Source organism: Hyaena hyaena, unplaced genomic scaffold, assembly GCF_003009895.1.
Source record: "Hyaena hyaena isolate Hyena2069 unplaced genomic scaffold, ASM300989v1 scaffold_38, whole genome shotgun sequence".
Classification (NCBI taxonomy): domain Eukaryota; kingdom Metazoa; phylum Chordata; class Mammalia; order Carnivora; family Hyaenidae; genus Hyaena; species Hyaena hyaena.
In genome coordinates, this window is record NW_024080670.1 from 5,459,011 (window position 1) to 5,481,363 (window position 22,353).

General features: G+C 55.9%; 1 protein-coding gene across 2 annotated transcripts in view; it reads right to left on the reverse strand.

Annotated features, from left to right (window-relative positions):
* Positions 1 to 543: 543 nt before the first annotated feature.
* MVB12B (multivesicular body subunit 12B) overlaps positions 544 to 22,353 on the reverse strand; it is a 192,179-nt gene continuing 170,369 nt past the window's right edge. For both annotated transcript variants that reach the window (XM_039229628.1, XM_039229627.1), the window contains 2 exons: positions 21,760 to 21,819; positions 544 to 4,077 (listed from right to left, as the gene is read on the reverse strand). In XM_039229628.1, the coding sequence (XP_039085559.1) occupies positions 3,991 to 4,077; positions 21,760 to 21,819 (147 nt within the window). In that variant the 3' untranslated portion in view covers positions 544 to 3,990. The remainder of the gene's footprint in view (positions 4,078 to 21,759; positions 21,820 to 22,353) is intronic.

The following is a 22,353-nucleotide window of genomic DNA, read 5'->3' on the forward strand; positions in this document are numbered from 1 at the left end:
AAGCTCAAAAATGCAGAGGTCACTTCCAAAGGAGACAGAGCTTCGATAGTGAGATCTGAACTGATGGCCTTCACGCGAACCCTGGGCTGTGTCCTGCGGGCCTCCGGTCCCTTCCCCGGCATTCGGAGTGCGTCTTGCAAGCAGGTGGGCCGTCAGACCGAAACCGTGGGGACTACGTGTCCTCAAGCATCCTGGCTGCTCGAACCCTGTGCAGACGGGGCCCCGGGCAAGCTGCACAGGAAAGGGCATCTTTGCTGGCGGCCTGTTGAGGTGCGTGGGTTTTACATGCTTTTGTGCAATTGGGGTTTTTGCCTTCGAGGGCAGGGCTTTCTAGGCCCTCCTGGATTCCTCGGGTTTGTAACCAGGCCTCTAAACTAAAGGGGCAGAGAAGCCCACCACTCCTTTGTAGAGGCTGGGAAGGCTGGGGTGGCTGTCAGTCCCCCAGGCGGCATCTAGGAGGAGCCAGGGGAGGATGCAGAGCCCTGAGCCTCCCCCATGGGCACTGACTTCGCTCCAGCAGCGCGCCACAGCAGCAAGCCAGGAAAAGGTTAAAACAAACGTTTATTTAACAAATTATATTAAGACAGACAATCACACAGTGTAACTTCCCTTCGCCAAATACGAGAGTCACCTCAAATAAATACAGGAAGGACGTGGTCCCCGTGGCAAGAGCGCAGTGGCCTGGCCGAGGCCCGTGTCACAGGGCAGCTCGCAGCCTCTTGCTGGGAGGACAGAAGCCCTGTCTTATGGTGGTGACAGCCGCTGTGGAGGCACTGGGCACAGGCACAGGCAGAGAAAGGGGCCGACCCGGTGGGGGGCGGGGCGGGCACCCGGCTCCAGGCCCCGGCTGATTGGGAACCGAGGCAGTGCCCGGCTGTGCACCCCTTGCGGGCACGCGGCTATGTCCAGGCCCTGCTTGGCCCTCGGGGCCCCAGGGGAGCCCTCGTCTGGGTGGGGCGAGCGGGCAGGTGGGGTTGCGCCCCTCGCCGAGCACCGTGGCGCAGTGGGGTGGTGACACTGTCACGCTCGGAGCAGCATGGCTGGTGGCGCTGGAAGTCCTTTACTGGACGATGACTGGTCGCCACCGATTCATGTCTACCCAGGAGCAACTAACAGCCACTTCTGGGTACTTGTTTTTCGAGGGGGAAAAACAGGAGAAAATGTGCTTAAAGAGGAGAAATGTGCTAGTGCTTGGCCAGGAGCAGGTGCTTAGTACGTGTTAGTCCTTGTTCCTCCCGCACTGCCTTTCAGAACAACACAGGGCGGGGGGGGGGGGGGGGGGGGGGGCAGGTAAATGTCAGGGGCTTCTGGTGCAGGGTCAGAACTTCCGGTAAGGAAGCTGGGGCAGGCGGGGCATCAACCTGGTTGCAGGTCTCCAGGTGGGAGGGGGTGTGGCCCATATTGGTTCCTGGACTTGGGGCGGGAAAAGCCTTGATAAAAGTTTCCAAATGAACATGGAGCACCCCACCTCCCCTTATTACCATTGTGCCGTCGAGGGTTTAGGAGAGAATGAATTTTCAGAGGGAAGAGAGAAGATGGGGGGAAGCCTGTGCTCTCTGGTTAGTCTCTCGGGGGAGCAGGGGGTGCTGGGTGACCAAGGGCCTGGCCACTGCCCTTCACACGTCTGAGAACCCTTCTTCCCTCCCTACGTGGCCACAGGGTTTGTGAGGCAACACGCCCTTCCAGAAAGAAAAGGTCGCTCTGCCCCAGGGGTGCGCCAGGGTCCAGGCTACCCAGAGGTCTGCACGCACCCTCAGTCTACTGTCACCCCATACTTGCTCGTCCGCCCCCCCACCTCTCACGAGGCAAAAAGGGCTGGGAGCAGCCTAAAATCTACCACAGATGCCAACCTTTCCCTAACACGGTCATTGCCTAAGTGTCCTAATGGTTTAGGGTGACGTTCAGTAACTGTTACACGTAGCTTACGTCTGCCCTGCGGTGGAGGCGGTCACCCCAGCCTGCCTGCCCTCTTCCTGGTGGCCCCGTAGTCCCCGTTCTCTACCCGTCCTGTAAGTGCAGGATGGCCCTGGGCTCGGGAGGACAGCCACCCTCCCTGCCCGGCTCCGCCTCCCACGAGGTCGTCTTTGGGCCCCTGAGAGCTGCCGAAAGCCCTGGCTGTCAGTCAAGGGAGAAGGGCTGCCGGGCGCTACCTGTCAGACGGGAATCTTCCAGTCAGGCCGTGAGCAGAGTGCACAAACCAGGTGAACGGGACACAAGGAATTAGGGTCGCCCCTCTGCTGGGCTTGGGGTCACAGGTCACTCGGCTTCGGACCAGCCACTCATCCAAAAAGCAGCAGGAGGCACAGGTTCTCTGGGCCGCAGGGCTCCTCCAGTTCCCCCGAAACACAACTAGCTTATCTCCGTGGGGACATCTGAGACCGGACCAGAGCTCTCTCCTTCCTGGCTGAGCACCGTAGCCCTTGGCCTCCTGGGCCCAGGGTTTCCACCGGCTGCCGGCATCTTCCTACCTCTTTGCCGGGTGGGAGGCACAGGAAGGCCAGCACCACCAGGGATGTCCTGGGTCTGGGCGAAGGGAGGGAGAGGCGACAGCTTCCCTAATGCACAGGAATCAGGAGGTATCGCCATGAAGATCCAGAGGTGACAGAGCGGGGAGCTGGCAGCAGGCACAGGAGGTATTTTTGCCCTGCCCCCTCTTAGCCGTGACCACCCTCCACACTGTTGGCCAGTCCTTCCCCCCGCCACCACGTGCCATCCCAGGAGCCACATGGAGGCGGGGACCATCCCGGGCTGTGGCTCTCCTGTGCTGCCTTCAGGGTGGGGGAACCTCCCCGCTCTCCATGCCTCCCCCCCACCTCCACCCCTCTGCTCTCCGGTGACTTCTGAGATGAGAGATCCCGACATCCTATGGAATTAAGACCCACCCTAGCGACTGGAGCGGGCAGGCTGTTGAGGGGAGGGCCTGAGCCGCCCGGGGATGGCCCTGTTCTGGCAAACCTGCGTGGAGCTGAACTTGGCAGCTGTGAGAGATGCCAGTGCGGCCACTGGCCAGCCGTGGCAGGAATGTCCGTGCTGGCCCCAGTTTGGTGACCTGGCTCAGACCGACTTTTAAAAAACACTCTTGCTGCTGGCGGAGCCCATCAAGATGCAGCCTGGCTCTGAGAAGCTGGGTGACTGTGTGCCCACGTCCCTCTGCGGCTGGACGCCGGCTCACATGGTCTCTTCCCCGCAGCCCAGGGGGGCGTCTCTGGGTCAGGGCACGGGGCCGAAGCAGCTGGCATGTGGGCACTATGGAGATGAGCCCTTTGGGAGGAACAGGGTGGGTGGTGGGTGAGCACAGTGTCCTGGGTGGCAAAACTCACCTCCGAGCAAGCACCAGGTCCCTCGGCCTCTCGCCCAGAAGGCAAGTCCTCTTTGGGGACAGCCGAGCAGCTGCTCCCCGACCTCCGTGTGTCCAGTGTGTGAACTGGCTGAGTCTGAGGGGTGGCACCGGTGGGGCCTGGGGCCACTCGGGGACCACAGGCGTCCTCCTCCCTTGTGTCCTCTGGGCACATGCTGTCGTCGGTGTGAGGGGCCGGTTCCCCAGCAGCCCCAGGTCTAGGGCACTGGCGGAGTCCTGGAGGGGGCTGAGCGGAGCTGCCACCAGCCTTGGGCTCCCGGGAGGAACGTGCCAGCTGAGTGGCAGGCAACAGTCAGGAGGAGAGAGCCAGCGGGTCACTGGGCAGCTCCGGCACCTGTGCGGGGCCCTCGGGGGACTCCTGCATGGGTGGGGTCGTATGGAGACACGCTAGGAACCGCTGGTCACTATAGCAAACACAGATTAGTTGCGATTATGAACAGTGTCCCCGGGGAGGCGGGGGTGTTCCGTCAGGCAAGCCGATGGCTGAGGAGTAACCACTCAGCTGCCCGGAGTCTCCCAGATGAGCCCCCAGGGGGCGGTGGGGGCAGGAGGGGCTGGACGGGGTACGGCAGGAGGGCTCAGGAGTCTGGCGGCTGCGTCTTCTGTCCGCGGGGTCGGGTGGTGGCCGGGCCTCAGGACTGGGGGACCTGCTGACACCTCGTGGGGCTGGGCGGGAGTCGGGCAGCAGCGCTCTGCTCGGTGCGGAAGCTGTACTCGTACTGCGGGAGGGAGCAGGCAGAGAGGCTGGTCAGCGCGGGGGCGGGGGGGGGGGAGCGAGGCGAAGACATGCAGGAGGCCCCCCATGGGGGCCCAGCACCCCCTTGCTGAGTGTGCGCACAGACCCTCCCTCGTCTTCTGTCGCCACCGGTGGCCGCCTGGTAGTGAGGATGGATTCCTGTGCCAGGGACTGCGGTGCCCAAAGCCAGGTGCTGACCCTGGGCCGGGCTGCCTGCCAGGAGAGGGTCCCGCCAGGTAAACTCCATCCCACAGCTGACCAGGGGCCAGTGACAGTCACAGGGTGCCCTTGACGCTGTGCTGAGCATGGCTGCTGACACAGCGGGAGAGGCAGGGAAGGGGCAGCACCCCACTCGTTCGAGGACCTTCCTGAGCTCCCTGAAGGGTGTGTGACTGTCCTGATTAACTGATCAAAGCCTGCGGCTCCCAGAGGGCAGCGCCCACACCAGCCACCCAGTCTGGGCCGGAGTGGCACCCAGAGGGGCACACCTGTGCTACCTCACACTTAAGACTGAAGCTTACCTGCCCCTCGATCCCGGAAGCATGTATAGATGGGTGGGCTCTGAGTCTAACAGAGACTCAGAGAGCCAAGTACCTCTGCTTGGGAGGTTCCCTCTGAAGGCCCGGTGGGCATCCAAATGTGGGGCTGGCGTGCCAGGCAGAAGAGTGGACACAGGCGAGGAGTGCCCTCCTGCAGACACGAGCCTGCCGGCCAGAGCTACAGGGGTGGGGAGTGGCGTGTGGCCAGCGGCCTGGCCAATTATGTGCCAAAGCTGCTGTGTGGTCCTAGGGGTTTAGGAGTGAGGAGCTTAGATCCAGTCAGTGGTTGTTAAACATTTATTTTTTAAATGTTTATTTTTGAGAGAGCAAGCAGAGGAGGAGCAGAGAGAGAGGGAGGGGGACAGAGGATCTGGAGTAGGTTCCACGCTGACAGCAGAGAGCCCGATGTGGGGCTTGAACTCGAAAACCGTGAGAGCATGGCTGAGCCGAAGTTGGGGCTTAACTGACTGAGCCACCCAGGCGCCCCTGTGAAACATTTTAAATCCTATCTAAAGACTTTTTGGCAGTGGAATTGCCTTAAAAAGGGGCTTCTCTATGTAAAACAGAGGAAAGTGGGGCTACCCTGGTCGAACTTGGCCACCAGCTGAGGCTGTTTCCTCAGGGACATTGCAGGGAGGCAGATAGGAGGCCTGGCCCCCTGCCCCCAAGTGGGCTGCCCACAGCACGGAGAACAGCTAAGCGTGGAGGGCTTTAGGGGTCCGTCAAGAATGAGGGGGCACAGAAGACCTTTGAGGGTTTTCCCTCAAGTAGAAATGGTGGGTGGGCAGAGGCATCCCAGCAGGCCACCCCTGCCTGAGGGCCCCAAGGGCTGAGCCAGGACCGACGGACCACGATCTGCTCTGGCCCCATCCTGTCCCTGTGTGGAATAGCCTCAGCGCCGCAGCCGTGACTGTGGTTCCTACCACAAACACCTGTCACCAGAGGGGTCATAGGGAAGGACTTTGGAGGGTGACCTCAGGCAGATCTCTGCCACTCTCTGAACCTTAGTGAACCTACCTCTAAAGTGGGGTCACATTAAGAAGTAAGTGCTGGGGTGCTTAGGTGGTTCAGTTGGTTGAGCCTGACTCTTGATTTCGGCCCACATCATATCTCACGGTTTGTTGGTTCGAGCCCTGCGTTGGGCCCTGTGCTGATGGCTCAGGGCCTGCTTGGGACTCTCTCCCCGCCATTCTCTCAAAAATAAATTTTAAAAAGAAAAATTGCTGGCGAGGTTGTGGAGAAAAGGGGACCCTTGTGCCCTGCTGGGATCATAAACTGGTGCAGCCACCTCGAGGATCCTCAGATAACTGAACCTAGAACCCCCTCCCCCATCGACTCAGCAGCTCCCCCCAACTCCAGCTCAGCAAGCTCTCCGCACCTCCACGTTCATCGCAGCCTCAGTGAGAGCAGCCAAGCCACAGAGACAGCCTCCGCGTCCTCTGACAGATGAAGATGTGGCGCATATATGCCATAGGACACTACTGAGCCATAAAAAACGAAATCTTGCCATTCGCAACAGCATGGCTGGACCTTGTGGGCATCGTGTGATGTGAAATAAGTCAGAGAAAGACAGATACCACGTGACCTCCCTGTGGAATCTAAAACAAAAACCACCCCATACTTACAAGTATAGAGAACAGATCGGTGCTCCCCAGGGGGAGGGGGTGTGGATGGACAATGGGTGTCAAAAGGTACACATTCCAGTTGTAAAACAAGTCCCGGGGATGTCACCTACAGCATGGTGACTATGGGTAATACTGTGGTGCTTATTTGAAAGTTGCTAAGAATAGATCTTAAAGGTTCCTATCCCAAAAGTTTGGCACCATGGTGACAGATGTTGACTCATGGTGATTATTTTACAATCTATATAAATATGGATCTATTATGTTGTACACCTGAAACTAATGAGCTCCCAGGGCCAGCTGGGAAGACGAGATGAGCACTCGCAGCACATCTGTTGGCTACTTTGGAAAATCTCTTAAAGCAGCTCCAAACCTGCTCACGTTTGGGCTCCCTGGTGACCAGGGCACAGGCCCTGGCTGGACTTCCGCCCCAGGAGGCTGGCCCAGTGGAGCAGCCCCGGACAAGGCCGCCTTTGGAGCAAAGTCTGGTACAATACCGCCACCTGGTGGCTGCTTGGGGGCATCATGACAGGGAAGGTTCCCTCCTTGACTGCATCAGCACCCACCACTTCCTCCCTGTGCTGGGCACTGGGGCCAGAGCATGCGCAGACCAGCACCATTAGCCCAAGGGCAACACAAGAGGAAGGACAGGTTGTGGGAGAACAGGAGTGATTCCTGCCAGTGGCCAAGGGGTAGGGGGGTGCCCAGCGGCACCCAAGGGAAGGAGCACAGCTGGGAAGACGGAATCAGGGAGAAAAGGCTGGGAACTGGGAGTACTCGGGGGGGAAGGACAGCTGGAGTGACACATGTGGAGATGTTTCAAAAGAAGCACACAGGGTCAGAAGATGAGGACAGGCCCTGAACTTGGGGGTAGAGGACTGGGAGGTGTGGTCAGCGAGGAGAGCAGAAGGCAGGCATGAGCGCCAAGGGGCACAGCTGGGGATGGGGTCACAAACAACTAGTGGCCTCAGTAGGAGCTGTTCTGGGTGGATGAAGGTTCCAGAGGTGCGAGTGTGGACTGGTGGGTGTGGCTAGCCCTCAGGGGAGAGGGCACCCAGAGCAAGAGCCATAGCAGGTGGATGAAACTTTAAACACAGAGCGCCCCTGGAGGCCCTGACTCCAGCGTGGAGCCCAAGAGCCTACACTTTCAACACAGTGCCGGGTGACCTGCTGCTGCTGTTCTGGGGACTAGTTCAGGAGGCAGTTCTGTGGCCCAGACAGTGGGATGTGGGAATGGATGTGGGTGCGTGCGGGAGGTCGGGGCTTGGGATGCTGTGGGTGGGACCTCACTCTGGGCCTTCGCTCTGGCTGCTCTGAGGCCGTGCCTGGGCGATGTCTGCCTGGGGCGGCAGGTGGAAGGCACCTCGCAAAGCAGCAGGGAGCCCCGAGTGCACACACTGCCATTTCCGGATTCACAGCCTGCTCACGCCCCGCCCCCCCCCCCCCCCCCCCCCCCCCCCCGGGGGCCAGGGCTCCCGGCACAGCGCACACATAGCCATCCCCCACCCCATTCCTACCCTTGGGAGCTTTCCCTTTTTAGGTTATCTTGGCTGGAGAAAAGCATTACTCCCCCCACGTCTTGTTTTCTCTAACTCCCCAAATGAAATTTCAACATATGTCCCCAGACATAATCCCCCTTAGGCTGCGGATAACCCTTCCCACAGACACGGTCTTCTGCCCGGGACTGCTGGCCCCAAAGTGTTTGCCCAAGAGACTAGGGCCGCTTCTGGAAGGTCTTTCACTCCCTTGGGCAAACAGCAAGTACCTTTGAAGGTGGATTTGGGCCCGGATCTGTTTACTCAAGACATTAGTCTCCTGCATAAGGAAAACCTGCACTCGCGTACAAACAGCAAATCCTTTTTGAATTAAAAAAATTTTCAATTAAAAAGCATTTGGGTTCGCAGAGCTGAGAACCCAGCTGAGCAGCTCTGGATCCTGGCGCCCTCTGGTGGACACAGGCCATCACAGCAGCCGTGCCTGGCGGTCTCTCCGCGAAAGAGATGTCACTGTCACGGTCTCTCTTCGGGGCTTTCCGGGGGCCCAGGGACCGCGTGCCTCTGTCTGGGAGACCCTGCAGTCGAGGCATTGGGCCTCTCTAGCTACCGTGGGAGCGCCCCACCTTCCAAAAGCCTTTTGCCGTCGCAAGGGCATCATCCTGGTAAGTGGGACTTGCCGACCTTGGCTTCCAGCTGCACTGTGGAGGCACAGTCGCTGAGCCCCAGCCTTGCTGGCAGAAAGCAGGCAGTCAAGCCCTCACCAGATCACAAAGGTGTGAGAACCACCAGACAATTTGTGTGAAAGCACCCTGAGAATGAAAAAACCCGTCCTCCTGATGCATCAGAAGCAAGGTTGTTGACCAAAGCCACTGATGCCTAGGCCCCGGGCTGGGGTGGGACGGCTCCGGATCAAATGGGCCGGCCCGGCATCATCAGCGTTTTCCAGAGGCACCAGGAGACCTTACCGGGTAGGCTGTTGGAGAATCACTGCCTGTTTATCTTGACCAAACAGATACAGTCCCCGATTTACGATGTTTCGACTTAGATTTTTTGACTTTAAGAAGGTGCAAAAGTGATACACATTCAGTGGAAACCAGACCTCAGATTTTGAATTTTGGTATTTTCCCAGCCGGCGACGTGCCATACGAAACTGTCTACTGACACCTGGCAGCCATGCGACCACGGGGCTCAATGACAACCGAAACCTGACGGCCATGCTGTCCCTGTACAACCGTCCTGTTCGTCACTTTCAGTGTCGTACTCAACAAATTACAGGAGATTGTCAACATTTTATGGTAACAGGCTTTGCGTCAGATGCTTCTGCCTGACTGTGGGCTACTGTACGCGCTCTGGGAGGTTGGGGCAGGCCAGGCGAAGCCAGGACGCTCTGTAAGCGTATCAAGTGCATTTTCAACTCACAATGTTTTCAGCTTACAATGGGTTTATCGGGAGGAAACCCCCATGTAAGCTGAGGCAAATCTGCAGAGGGGAAAAGGGCAAGTATCTCCCCTTCCTCCCTGGGTCCAGTAACGATCAAGTCAGAGGCTCCAGAGGAGAAAGGACAAATGGCATTATTTCTAGCGCCCGAGTAGTGCAGGTATGGAAGCCGAGGCCGGGGAAGGACGAGACTTCCCGAAGGTCCAGAGGGAGCCGGAGCAGAGCTGGACGAGGCCTGCGGCGGCCCCCACGGACGGGTGCGGTGCTGGTGGGGTGCCCGGCGTCAGGCTGGCATCTGCACCCTCCTCTCACGCAGGCGCAACTCAGAGGTGGGGGCAGACAGACAGACGTGAACCATCGAGCCCGTGTAAGTGGGCACCGGGGTGGATCATGGAAGGGCGCACGGGGAACAGGCCTGGAGGGTCAGGCTGGGCCTCAGAGGCCCGGGCAGGTGGAGGGGAAGTGAAGGGGCCAAGGTTTAGGCCAAGAAGAAGTTTGGGTCAGGGGTGAGCTGACACTGAGGGGTGGGCCTCGGCAGTCACGGGGGGTCCCCGGGGCAGGCAGATGGGCCTGGCCCTGTCTGGACGGGAAGGCGCAGGAGGCTGTCAGTGGCCCTGCCCTCCCGCGCCCGTCCTGGCACCTGCTCTGGGTCGTCACAGCCCGGCCCCCACTCTGCGCATCGCCCACAGCTCCACTCCTGTCGGAGCGTCAGCGATGGGCGCCTCTACTCCTCCCTCCAGGGCTTGAGTCCCTTCTGTCTCCCGACGCCTGGCTGCTGGAGCTCAGCCTCTGGGGGGGGGGGGGTAGGAGCCGGTGCCCAAGTGAGAAGCGGGCACAGAAGGGCCTCGCGCCCCCACAGGGCAGCTCGTCTGTGCAGCGGGGAGGCCCGTCCAGCCGGTTTGAATAATCCAGCCCTTCAAGCTCCTGAGGGACAGACGGAGGACCAGGCCCAAGGCTTGTGACACTCTGTGGTTTCATTTTTTCCCCTGTGGGAGTCCTTGCTCCGTACTTGGACTACGTGTGGTTCTACGAGATCTCTGAGAGACCGGGTGAAGGCGGGGGAAGTGCTAGGGTCCCGACAAGCATGTGGACTTGCCTCACCCGGAGGGGGGCTGTCCGCGTGCAGCCTGAGGGCACGGGAGGGAGGGGGTACCAGGGCTTCTGCCTCCATTCTGTGCGGTTCTAGAACACCCTGGAGCTGGGGGCTCATGGCCGTGGCCCCTGTGGTCACTAACCAGGTGAGGGCCGTGGCAGGGGCGGCGTGCTCCGAGTCAGCGCGCTGGGGCCGAATCCTTGTGCCCCATGAAGCCGGCATTGCTGTCTCTCCATCGAAGGTGAGCAAACAGGGGCTCAGCCCTTCCGGTGCCCCCAGGGCTTGGGGCGCTGCAGGGAGGCGCTTTTATCCACCACCACGGCCGGCAGGGGCGCTCTGGTCCCACAGCAACTGCACAGAGGGATTGGTGCGACTCCTGCAAGCCGGCCTTTCCGCTGGGTTCCTGGGCCCTGAGCCCCACCCAGGCCCCCTGCTGGTTTTCCTAAGTGCCGGTCTGAAGAGGGACCCGTCCCAAGATGCCCTGCTTCAGCAGGAGCCGGCTGTGTGGGCACCGCCCCCGGCACAGCACCAGCCACAGGGGCCCCGAAGCAGCTGCTGAACTCACGAATGCACAGCCTTCCACTGACCCAGCCCCTGCCTCTCTCCAGTCTGGGCGTCCAGACCCCTTTCATCCTCAGCACCCAGCCCTCCCCCCTTTCCTGCTCTAAGCCTGGGACTCCCAGGAGGGGACGGCAGTGTCCCCTCACTGCCCTAAGCAGCCTGCCTCCCTGGGCTCGGTGCCAGGGGAGCCCCCACTCCCTCCCGAGGCACCCTCAGCTCACAATGCACCTTCCAGCTGGCCCGACGGAGGAGGAGGACCCCCAGAGACCCCCGGAGAGCAGAGTGCTGACTCCCATATCGCTGCCCATCATGCAGCCCCAGGCTCCCCCCTCTTCCGGGGTGAGGTTTGAACGGTTTCTGCTGAGACTTTTCCCCTTCATGGCTCTTGGACCTCTCCTCCCCCCGCAGCCTAGCACCGAGTCCTAAATGGGCCAGAGCCCCATCACACCTTTGTGCCTTTCTGCACACTGTTCTCACCGGGACACTGTCTCCCGTGAATAGCTAAACCCTACTGTCCTTAAAGGCCCAGCTAAAGGGGACATGTTCCCTCCTCCCCTGGGGAGAATTCATCACAACCCCCCTGGGCCTCCACAGCACGTCCCTCGCCCCTCGGTGCCCGGGCAGGACGGGCCACGGTCATTTCTGTAGCTCCAGAGCCTTGTGGAGGATGTGGTCTGGAACAGGTGGGTGAGGGGCACAGGATGGGTGACGGAAGGGACAGAGCACTCTCCGGGAATAGCTCAATGCAAAGGAGAGAAGGCAGGCAGCTTAGGGACGATGTTCTCAGGCAGGTCGGAGGTCATCCTGATTTTCAGTCTTTCGTGGGAGCAGCAGTCAGTCCAGCTGTGGATTTTCCGAATGCCTACAGCCCTCTGAGCAGGATGGTGGGATGCACCCTGTCATGGGGTATTTAAGTCATGCATGTGAATCAGTCCTGAGCTTGGTGCTTGTCCACACCACCCCTGTGGATGCAAGATTATGAGTCTAAGTGTGATCTGTATTGGTAGCTCTATGCATACACTGTGTGCAAGCTGGAGGGTCACACGTTGGCCTGTGGGGTGTTTAAATGCCAACATTTCCCCGCCTTTATTAGACAAATAGGGGCTACGGCAACGCTGGGCATTCGTTTTTGTGACTGGAGGCTGCTTCCGTTCGAGAAGCATGTGCTTTCCAGTTTGCTGCACTCCCCACCTCTCCCTGTAGCTGCCCAGTGGCAAGTGCTGTGTTATCACTGTGGATGGTTTTGTGAGTGTGTGCGGGGATGGGGAGAAGGAACAAGAAAGTGAAATAATTCTCGTAGCCATGACTATTCATAGTAGGAAAATGAAAGACTCAAAAGGCCGTGCAATTTTTAGGAAAATGGGGGGAAGAACATTTTGTGGTGGCACGAAGACTGTGGTGCAATTAACAAGGACACAGGTGTCTTACTGTCCCTGCCCCTCCCCACAGGGCTGGTGGCCTGGTGGGCGCCTCTGTGACCAGTCTGCCCTGCTGCGGACGGACGGATGGACTGAGCCTTTGTTGCTCAAAACGCCATCTGTGTCTGCAAGCAGCCATGGGGCATCCCCCTCCCTGGGCCAGCATGTCAGAGCTCACCAGCATCTTACCTAAAAAAGTGGATATTTGTATTTTCCCTCTCCCAGGCTATTTTTCCCCCTCCTGAGCTGTTTGTAGGAAGTATTTAAAACCACAGCACTTTCTGGCACTGGGAAAGGACAGGGGGCCAGGTGGTGGCTCTGGGGAAGTGCTCTCCCTCCCTGTTCTGCCTGTACCTACATTACAGGTGACCTGCTCAGAGTTCAGTTTGGGGGGGGTGAGATTAAAACTTGGGGTATGAGAGTCCCCGAGCCACGGAGAGAAAAATCCTGTCATGAAGGCCTTGGCGGGAGACTCCTATTCCTCTTGACCTCAGTTTGCGTGCCCGAGTGTACACCTCACGGTGGCGACCCGGACAGGACTCTGTCCGCCCAACACCCGCTCCGCCTCAGCCTCACCTCCACGGGCTCAGCCTGCTTCTCTCACTTCCATGCTGAGCGCCCCGGGCCACTGTGGGAGCAGTGTGGGTAGCGGCTGCTGCGGGGGGACGCTGGTGGTGGTGGGGCACCACTGCCTGCGGAACCCAAGGGGCGGTGGGGGCCGGGGGCTCGGAGACTCTCAGAATTAGGAACTCTATTAATATAATCTAGCATATTAATATGCTGTAGAGAAAATATATGATCATCTCAATAGATGATTAAAAGACATTTATCAAAAGCCACCATCCATTCCTGATAAAAAAACATTTAGAAAAATAGAAATAGACGGCTAATTCTTTAACAGGATTAAAAAAAATAAAAAGACACGTCTACACGGAGCAAGCCAAAGCGCGGCATTATGGGTTAATGTTGAAACTAGAAACTTCTATTAACACACAGGTAAGACGAGGAGGCCCGGCACCTGCGGGAGAAGGGACAGACCCAGGAAAGGGGGCTGCGTGGGCATTAGCGGGTGACAACTGCCTGCCAGGGACACCAATGGAAAGCAGCTGAAAGAGCAGAGAGAAAACAGGAGAAGCTGGTGAGAAGCCAGGAGCTTCCTGATACACAATGTCAGGAAATGCAATGTAAGAAGGAGCCGTTCACAAGAGCCACAGAAACATAAAGCACCTGGAATGACCGACCAAGCAGCAAGATCTCTCCATCTAAAGTGCCAGTCACTCCTCTGTCCATCTACGTAGTCCGTGTGGTTACAGTAAATGCTGCCAGAGCAGAGTTTTGGGAACTGCCCCTCCCCCTCCAAAAGATTCTTAAGCTGGAAGAATAATCATGTGAATATAATCAGGAAAATTTGGGGGTCATAAAGGGAGAACGCTATCCTGTATTAAAGCTTATTATAAAGCTGTAAGATTCAGAACAGTGTGGCAATAATATAAAAAGAACAGAGAGGGTCGCCTGGGGGGCTCAGTCGGTTAAGCGTCCGACTTTGGCTCAGGTCATGATCTCACAGTTCCTGGGTTCGAGCCCCACGTTGGGCTCTGTGCTGACAGCTCAGAGCCTGGAGCCTGCTTCAGGTTCTGTGTCTCCCTCTCTCTCTCTCTGACCCTCCCCTGCTCACGCTGTCTCTCTCTCTCAGAAATAAAAACATTAAGAACAGAGAAGAACAGAGGAAAAGAAAGGTCCACTGATCCACTTACATAGTGAAACAATATGAGAAAGACAGCATTTAAACTTCACTGAAGTGGGGGTGCCTGGGTCGCTCAGTCGGTTAAGACTCTGACTCTTGATTTTGGCTCAGGTCACGATCTCATAGTTGTAAGCTCGAGCCCCGCGTCCGGCTGCCAGCCCAGAGCCTGCTTAAGGTTCTTAAGATTCTGTCTTCCCCGGTCCCTTCTCCCCTGCTCTCATTCTGTCTTGCTCGCTCAAAAAAAAAAAAAAAAAAAAATCACTGAAGAAAGTAATCAGTGTTCAGAAAACCGGCTAACGCTATAGGAGAAAATAAAGCTGGTCCTAATTCTTCTAATAAATTTCAGATGGATTCAGTAGTTGAAAAGAACTTAGTATTTTAATATATTAAGATAGGAAGAAGTGGAAGAGAGTAGAACTGATTATTTTTATAACCGAACTATGACACAAAACCCAAAAGAAATAAAACGTTAAAGACAAAAGTGCCCATGAAAAAATGAAAACTATGATGCAGCAGAACACATCACTGACAAGAAAAACCATGAGTTAAAGTGTGTGTCTGAACATATGACTGAAAGTTGCTAAAAAGAACATGAGTTCTTGGGGCGCCTGGCTGGCTCAGGTTGTGATCTCCCCGTTCTGTGAGTTTGAGCCTTGTGTCAGGCTCTGTGCTGACAGCTCAGAGCCTCGAGCCTGCTTCGGATTCTGTCTCCCCCTCTCTTTCTGTCCCTTCCCTGCTTGTACTCTCTCTCTGCTTCAAAAATAAACACTAAAAAATATTTTTAAAAAAAGAACATGAATTCCTTGGCTTTAAATTTTATTTTAGAGAGAAAGAGAGGGAGAACGGCAGAGGAAGAGCGAGAAACTCCCAAGCAGGCTCCCCGCAGAGCCTGACATGGGGCTTAATCCCACAACCCTGGGATCATGACCTGAGCTGAAATAAAAAAATCAGATGCTCAACTGACTGAGCCACCCAGGTGCCCCAAGAGCATAAAGAATTCTTAAAAACAAATGTAAAAAAATTAAGCCAACAGAAAAACTGGGCAGGGGGCACAAACAGAAGAGATTCACAAAATAACCACAAATAGGCAATAACCGTGTGAAAGAATGTTCACCTTTAAATACTGGTATGCCCAGAGAATGTTCACGTTCTCTACTGGTAGTTATAGAATGTGTGTGTGGGCCCCCCCCTCATACACTACGGGGTGGAGTAGGGAGGTCTCAATGCGCACACCCTTCTGGAAGACAAAATGGTAATATATATTCCTCTAAAGAAAGACCCAGGGGAGCAAAGACACACGTACAAAGAAATATACCGCGTCAGCGTAAGAGTGAATAATTGGAAACAACTCAAAAGTCAATCAGTAGTGGACTGCTTAAATACATTACGGCATAATCATAAAAGGGAACCACACGTAGTCATTAAAAAGAACGAGGCAGGTCTGTGCAGAATGATCTGGAAGGTTGCGCCGAGTGCAAAGCCAGGTACCAAGGATTACGCACAGTGCAAGGCGACTAATTTGTGTGCGTGCATGTCCACCTTTTACTTTAGGTGTCTGTGAGGTCTATGGTTTTATAAACACGTACAACCTTAGAACTCAAGGGGAGCACTCTAAATATTAAAAACCGGATTCTGATTGGCAGGGTAGCTGCTTAAAATGATAAGCTGTCCGGGAGACTCGCTACAACCGGCAGGCGGGAGCTACTTGCGTCTGTGGCATCAAACTGGTTCTTAAGCTTTGTGGTCAGACTCCTGAGGAGTCTATGAAGTGACGGTCCCCGAGCTACTTCCCATATTTCAAAAGAAGCCGAACACTTCTTGTGAGCCTTCAGAAAGGCCAACCATTAAGCTAATTTATTGGGTTTCTTTGTTTGGGGCTGGCATTATCTCAACTCCGTGTGTAAGAATTTGGGTGGCAGCTCTGTGCAATAATGAAAAAGGAGAGAAGGCCAGGCTAACTTCTATTTATTTAACTCACTTTTATTTAATAAATAAACCAGGAAAAATTTCTTTCCCAAAATATATCGGCTTCCTCCCTGAAAAATAAGAAGATTCTGGGTGGTGAAAACCTGACATCTAGAAAGACGGTGGCTGATTTCCTGTTGCAGTTTCAGACCCGACCACTAGATGGTGTAAAGGGACCAGAGATTTTGCAACCTCTCCCTCCACGAAATTCTTTACCGTTAATAAGCACAATGAAAGCTTTCCAAAAGTGGAAAGAATGAACAATTGTGCTGGGACACGAACATTTTGCTTGTATAAAATTGGGACTCTGCCATTTCATTACCGATACAAAAATCTCCTGCCTTGCTTTCTTCCATATGCCGGTCCCAAACCTACTCTCATCTATTTGTAGGGGTCTGTAGAAGCCCGTGCAAGGTGGATGCCCAAAAGTTGAATTCAAAAATTCTTTTTACCTTGCGCTGCCACGTGTGTTTCCATTAATTTCACCTCAACGTTGTGACGTAAATGCTAGTGGAATCGGCCCCAAGCTAAATAAGCAATAAGCCCCATTTTTCAACATACAAACACATAAAGATGTCAGCTCAAACTGTTTACTAATTAACACTTAAAAAGACACAAATTAGATATGCGTGGCTAAGAGCAATTATAATCAAGACGAATTTCTCTAGTCATTTGGGAACTGAGAAAAATGCCTAATTGCTGGAACCAATGTTTTAAAAACTGAAATCACGCCAGTTAGCAAATATGTTCATTTAAAGAACATTCCACGTGACTACACTCTTGAGGATTGACTACAAACAAGAGAACAAGGAAAATATTTAGGTGTAAAATTAAAATTTTAAGCTCCCTTAGATTTATAACTTCTTCATTAAATACGTCTGCAAACAGCAGCCCATAAAAACCTGTAGCAATTAAGTGGTTAAATGAACTGCCTCCCTTGTCAATTTTAAGGGAGTGATTAATATTAGATCGTCCCTTTACTAATTAGACTCTCCCGTGTCTTTCAGCTCTAAAGTCGGGTGAAAATGGAGGCTGTGTGCCCTACAAGGAAGCACGGGGGCTGATAAAGCTTCCCTCGCCGTGTGCTGAATTCTCAGCGTGGCGCCCACTGGAGGGAGGGCGAGCCTCGGGCTTCCTGTGGGAGGTGGGCGGGGGCTGGGGCCACTTCATCAAGGGGACTGCTTGCTCCTAGTTTTAAAAGGCTTGCAGGCTGTTATGCATGCGGCGTGAAATCCACAACCGAGGCCGCTGTCTCTTGGCCATCGCTCCTGGAGATGAGGACTGCAGGGGCGACACGGGACGGCCAGGGCCGCAGGGCAGGTGGGGGCGGTGGGTGGGGAGGAAGGACAGACGTAATGGTAAGGGGAACAGAGACACCGGGATTATTTTAGGGGCTGCTGCCTGGACTGTGGAGCTGGAGCGCTTCCCCCGGCTGTGATGGGGATCCATCAGATGGTGAAGTGGGTCAACTGCTTACAAGGGACATAAAGAGTGGCAGACACGGAGAATATTTATATGCCCATCTTCATAGAGAGAAGATGCTTCATCACAGGGACTGGATGCGAAATTACACTTTTCCTGACTCTTGAACAGAGACAACCTTTCGCCCCGGCAGCGGGCAGGACAGTAAGGGTTTTGATGGGTCACGGTCCCCGGGGGCCACCACCACTGTCCCGCTGCCGAGCCCCATAGGGGAGGGGCCCGGGCCAGAGAACCTTCCCATCGCTCCCAGCCATCACCTCCCATGGCTGAGGGGAGAGGAGCCAACACTCACTTTCTCATGCCTCGGACTAACTTACATGGCAGAGGCCCTGGTCCGAGCCGGGGACGGAGGTGGACGGCAGCGAATATGCCTGATGGATGACAGGCTGGGCAGGAAGGAGGCTGGTGTCACCATGGGGCACCAGGAGAATTTCTTTAGGAACCACAGCCTCGTCCACGGTCAACACCCACAGCTGAGAGTGGCTCTGAGTCGTGCAAGGTTTCGTGTTTGTGAAGAAATCCCCCTCCCCCCCGAGCTGCTCGATGGCGTCTACACAGATTTTAATCACGACCTTAAACATGACCATCCTTGGGGGTCTTTCAGGAAACTTAACCAAGTGCTGCATACACTACGGCTGTTGGGCAAGTTGCTATGGATGCGGGAGCAGCAGCTGTTGGGACCAGGGCTCCGGTGGGGGGGTGGGGGGGTGGGGGGGTCATCAGGCCTGAGGAGGAGAAGCCAGGGGACTTGGCCAGAGTCCTGTCTACAAGGAAGATCTGGCATGTACCCCAGGTACCCACACTCGGAAACTGTCCTCTCCACCTGCCATGTTGCCTCCACCGTCTACACAGTCCACATACATCCCTGCAAACACCTGGTATCTATTTGCCCACCAAGGCAGCGGGTGGTCCACACTGCTAGCTGCACTGCCAGGTGGGCCTCATCCGTCTTCCTGTTGGCAGTGCCCAGTGTCACACTCTCCCTGAAGCTGGCCTGATGGGTGGGGGCAGTGCAGTGCCCACTCACAACTGGGGTGACACCTGGTCTCTCTCCATCTCTCACTGGGGCGATTCTCAGGTGTGCAAGCCAGGCTACACTGCGGGCCCCTGCTGTGGGGTGGTCCCTTCGGTGCCTAACCACCCAGCTCAAGGCTGACAGGGTGAGGGGTTCCTTCATGGAGTGAACTATCCCTGTGGCCAAATGATGGCGACAGGGCACAGGCTTACACCCAGAAACACCCCCCCAGGCAGAGCAGGGTATGTAAAATTAAAGTTGGCAGGAAAGCAGACCCGCCCCGGTTCTGGACAGACTGGACGATGTGTTGCTGTCAGGGACTGCACTTGAACTTCCTTTACGGCTGGGAGCGTCAAGCTCAGGTTTCTGCTGTAAACGCAGGCTGTGGAGAGCAAAGGACGGAACCACATGCCCAGCACAGAGCAGCCTGCGTGGATGCTGGCCTCTCCCTGCTGCTCACGAACCCAAAGGATCGAGGAGGTGTTCAGGATGGGCAGAGGGAGGCGGCTCCGGTCCAGTGTCTGCCCCGAACCCAACGGGTGTCTCCTGCTTTTTTGTGAGGAAGGGGTTTGGCTTACAAAAGTATGACAAAATAACACAATGAGCAAAGCCAAGTCCTCTGCCGGGCAGCCCCCAGGGTCAGCCAGACTTGCCAGGAATGGAGAGCTGCCACATCATCCTGACCAAAGGGACACCTAGCGACGCAGGCCCAGCTCTGGAGCCGAGAGCCGCTCTCCTTGGCCTCGGACTCCGTGAGCTGTGCTGAGTTCAGTGGCGAAAAGGAGCAAGTTCATGATTGTTTCTGGAGAGGATTCCCTGCTGCTGTTGCCGAAGCAGCCGCCCGTTCACCAGAGTGTGATATCAACATACTAATCACCGTGAAATGCGCGCGGATGGCCCGGTGAGGAACTTCTAAATCCTCAGATTAAATGAAAAAACTGCGGCATTCTTGACTATGGAGGTATTTGTGACGGTTTTACACCGTTTAAGATTTCCAACCTCCCCTGTTCCCCCCCATTTTAACTCCACTTTAATTTCCTTCAACACAGAACATAGACGAGTATTTCTAGTCCATCTAAACTTAAACAAGAAATCAAGCTCGGTCACCAGGTCACCAGGACGTCACCTCTCAGCCTATCTAGCGGCAGAGCGGTGCACCGTGCGGACTCGGGACGGATTTCCACTGCTCGCCCCCCTTCTGTCGACGGTCATAAGGGACAGTAATAATGAGCGTGACCGAGACCGTGGCGGCAGCATGCCCGGCACTGTGCTAAGCCCTGTACACGGCGTCTCGGTCAAACCCCGTAAGTTCTGTGAGTGAGGATTTTTACTACTCTCCCAATTTACAGGGGAGAAACTGGAGGTCCAGAACGGTAAGTGGCCTTGCTGAGATCCGAGCCCCGGGCGGCCAAGTCCAGAACTCTTCTTCCCCCACCGGCCTCTGCTCAGAGCGCCTGACATCAAGACAACACCTTCTAACACAACACACTTTTGGGTTGGGTTTTCATCCTCAGCATGAGATTTCAGGTTTCTGGTGGTTTCTGCCCCCTGCACGGAGCCTTACACGGGCCTCGCCTACTTCACCCTGTCCAGGTGACGCGCAGGCCCACCAGGCTCGGCTCGACCGGCCTCCCTTGTACCGGTGTCGCCATCAGCCCCTTCAAGGGATGTGGAGCCACTGACTTTAAGTCGTAAGCGGCAGGGTCTGGGGTATGACCGCTGGGTCTCAAGCTTCAGCAAGACCCTTCACCTGCAGAGTCTCAGTTTCTGCCCCCCGACACCCACCTGGTCCGCTGGGGTGGGGCCCGGTGGAAATGCAGGTAGAGCCCTGAGCTGAACGCGAGCACAGAGCAGGTGCTGAGATAAACGGGGCCATGGCTGCGGCCCAGGAGGCCCGACGCGGGAGAAAACACGGCACCGCATTCAGACGGCGGCCTCCTCGGTCCGGCGTGCACTGCCTCGGAGCCCTCAACCCGCGGTCCGCGCCCTTGTATCTGCATATATTCACAAAGTGTTCCTGAAACCCCCAGGACGTGCCTTCTCCTGTCATCCCAGCTTCACACGGGGGGGAGGGGTCTGTGCCACCTTGTCTGTGCTAAAGGACACAGGCCGTGCCCCCGCTTTACTCCTGCAGCCAGAGCGAGCCACCTTGAAAGGCCTCTGCACAGGCTCGCGGGAGCCACCCCACGCAGGGGCCCAGGTGAAGGCAGTTTGAGCAGGCGGCAGGCGGAACCATCTAGGTGCCTTGCTTCTGAGAAGGGTGTGCATGGACCCCCATGTGTATGTATCCCGTGTGGCGGCAGCCACTCTTTTCCCCAAGTTTGCTGCCCAACACCTGCCCCTCCCCCAATCTAGAGATGACAATCAGGTCGGTTTCTATGATTTACCGGAAATCAAAGACAAAGGGGGACTTTTTTGTCTTGTTTTGCCATGACAGCTTTAGAAATTTGTTGTACTACATTGATTCAATTTTCCTTGATTTCAGCCATCTTTCAATAATGCAACCTGCATCTGCTAGCTGGGCATCCAGAGAAAACCCCAAGGAACTCAGAATATTGAAATGGTTCTACCATTTCCATCTTGGAGACAAGTGTTCCTCTCAGAGGAGAGCCGGGTGCAAGCATGTGACTCTGCCTAACAACCGTCTACACGTAAGAGACGGCATGCACGCACACGCACGCACACGCACACACACGCCACACATGCACACACTCCAGGGCGTACGCACACGCTCCGGGGTTCTCTCTCTCTCTCTCAGACCGGCGAGTCAGACCCCTCTCTTTCCTCAGAGTGTCACATGTGCTGGGGTCTTGGATTTCTTTCTTTTTTGTTAGGAAAACATCCACACCACGTGGAACTGGGCTGCCGAACGGGGCCTGGCTTATCGGGCACGACGGAACGCGTCCTGATCCTTGCTCTGAGCCCGGAGGAGACTCCGCGGGTGTTCCCCCAATGGGCAGGAGGGGGAGAGACAAAGGAGACTCCGGGCCTCCACCCCAACCTCCACCTTTTGAAATGGGGGTGTTTGAAAACACTGCAGCAGAACTGTTTTATCTGTCACGTAAAACCTTCCGGCTTAGGGACCACAAGGAGGTGGCGGTCATATTTGACTTGAAGCAATAAACATATTAAAAGCGAATATTTTCCCCTAAGGAATAAATTTGAGTGGCACGGCAGTGTTTTCCTCGCAGAGGCCCCCCCGCCCCGCCGCGCCCACACCTAGAAACCACCCCCCCCATCCTGGGACCGCAGACCCAGGTCCCACCTGCCCCTACACTGGGGAGCTTGCTTACCTCTTTTTCAATTTCTGCCAGAGATTTGATGGTGATTCCCAAGAGATCAAAGGGCTGCATCTGCAAACACAGATCAAGTCACCCTTTTAAATGGCTGGAAAATGCTGTTTCACATTCACTTTTATGCACGACGACGGTGACACCTCAAACCCCCCTCCGCGCTCTGGCGTTTCCCCACCAGGACTTTAGTGGTCACGGGGTACGGGGACGAGCAACAGGAGCACACATTCTAGAAAACCTGGCCGACAACAGGGCTGGCCCCTGCTGTTGGGGACCCCTGCCTGGTGAGCTGCTAGCAGTGCTCAGGAAGGTCACAGCCCTCCTGAAAGACAGTGACTGGCACTGGTAACTTCTGCCTCGTTTCTCCCTGCCCGTTTGCTCCTTCCGCAGCTGGGGGGGCCAGAGGAGCTCCATCTATACAGTGGGATGGGGCTGAGGAATTCCTAGGAGGTAGGACAGTCCCTTTCTTGTCCGGGACTCCTTGCCATCCAGGGAAGGAGCTGCAGGCAGTTCTAGGTCTCTGGAAATGGAAAGGGAATGAGGCACCTGCCCATCAATTCTCATCTGAGAAATCGGTGGTGAAAACTGGGAACG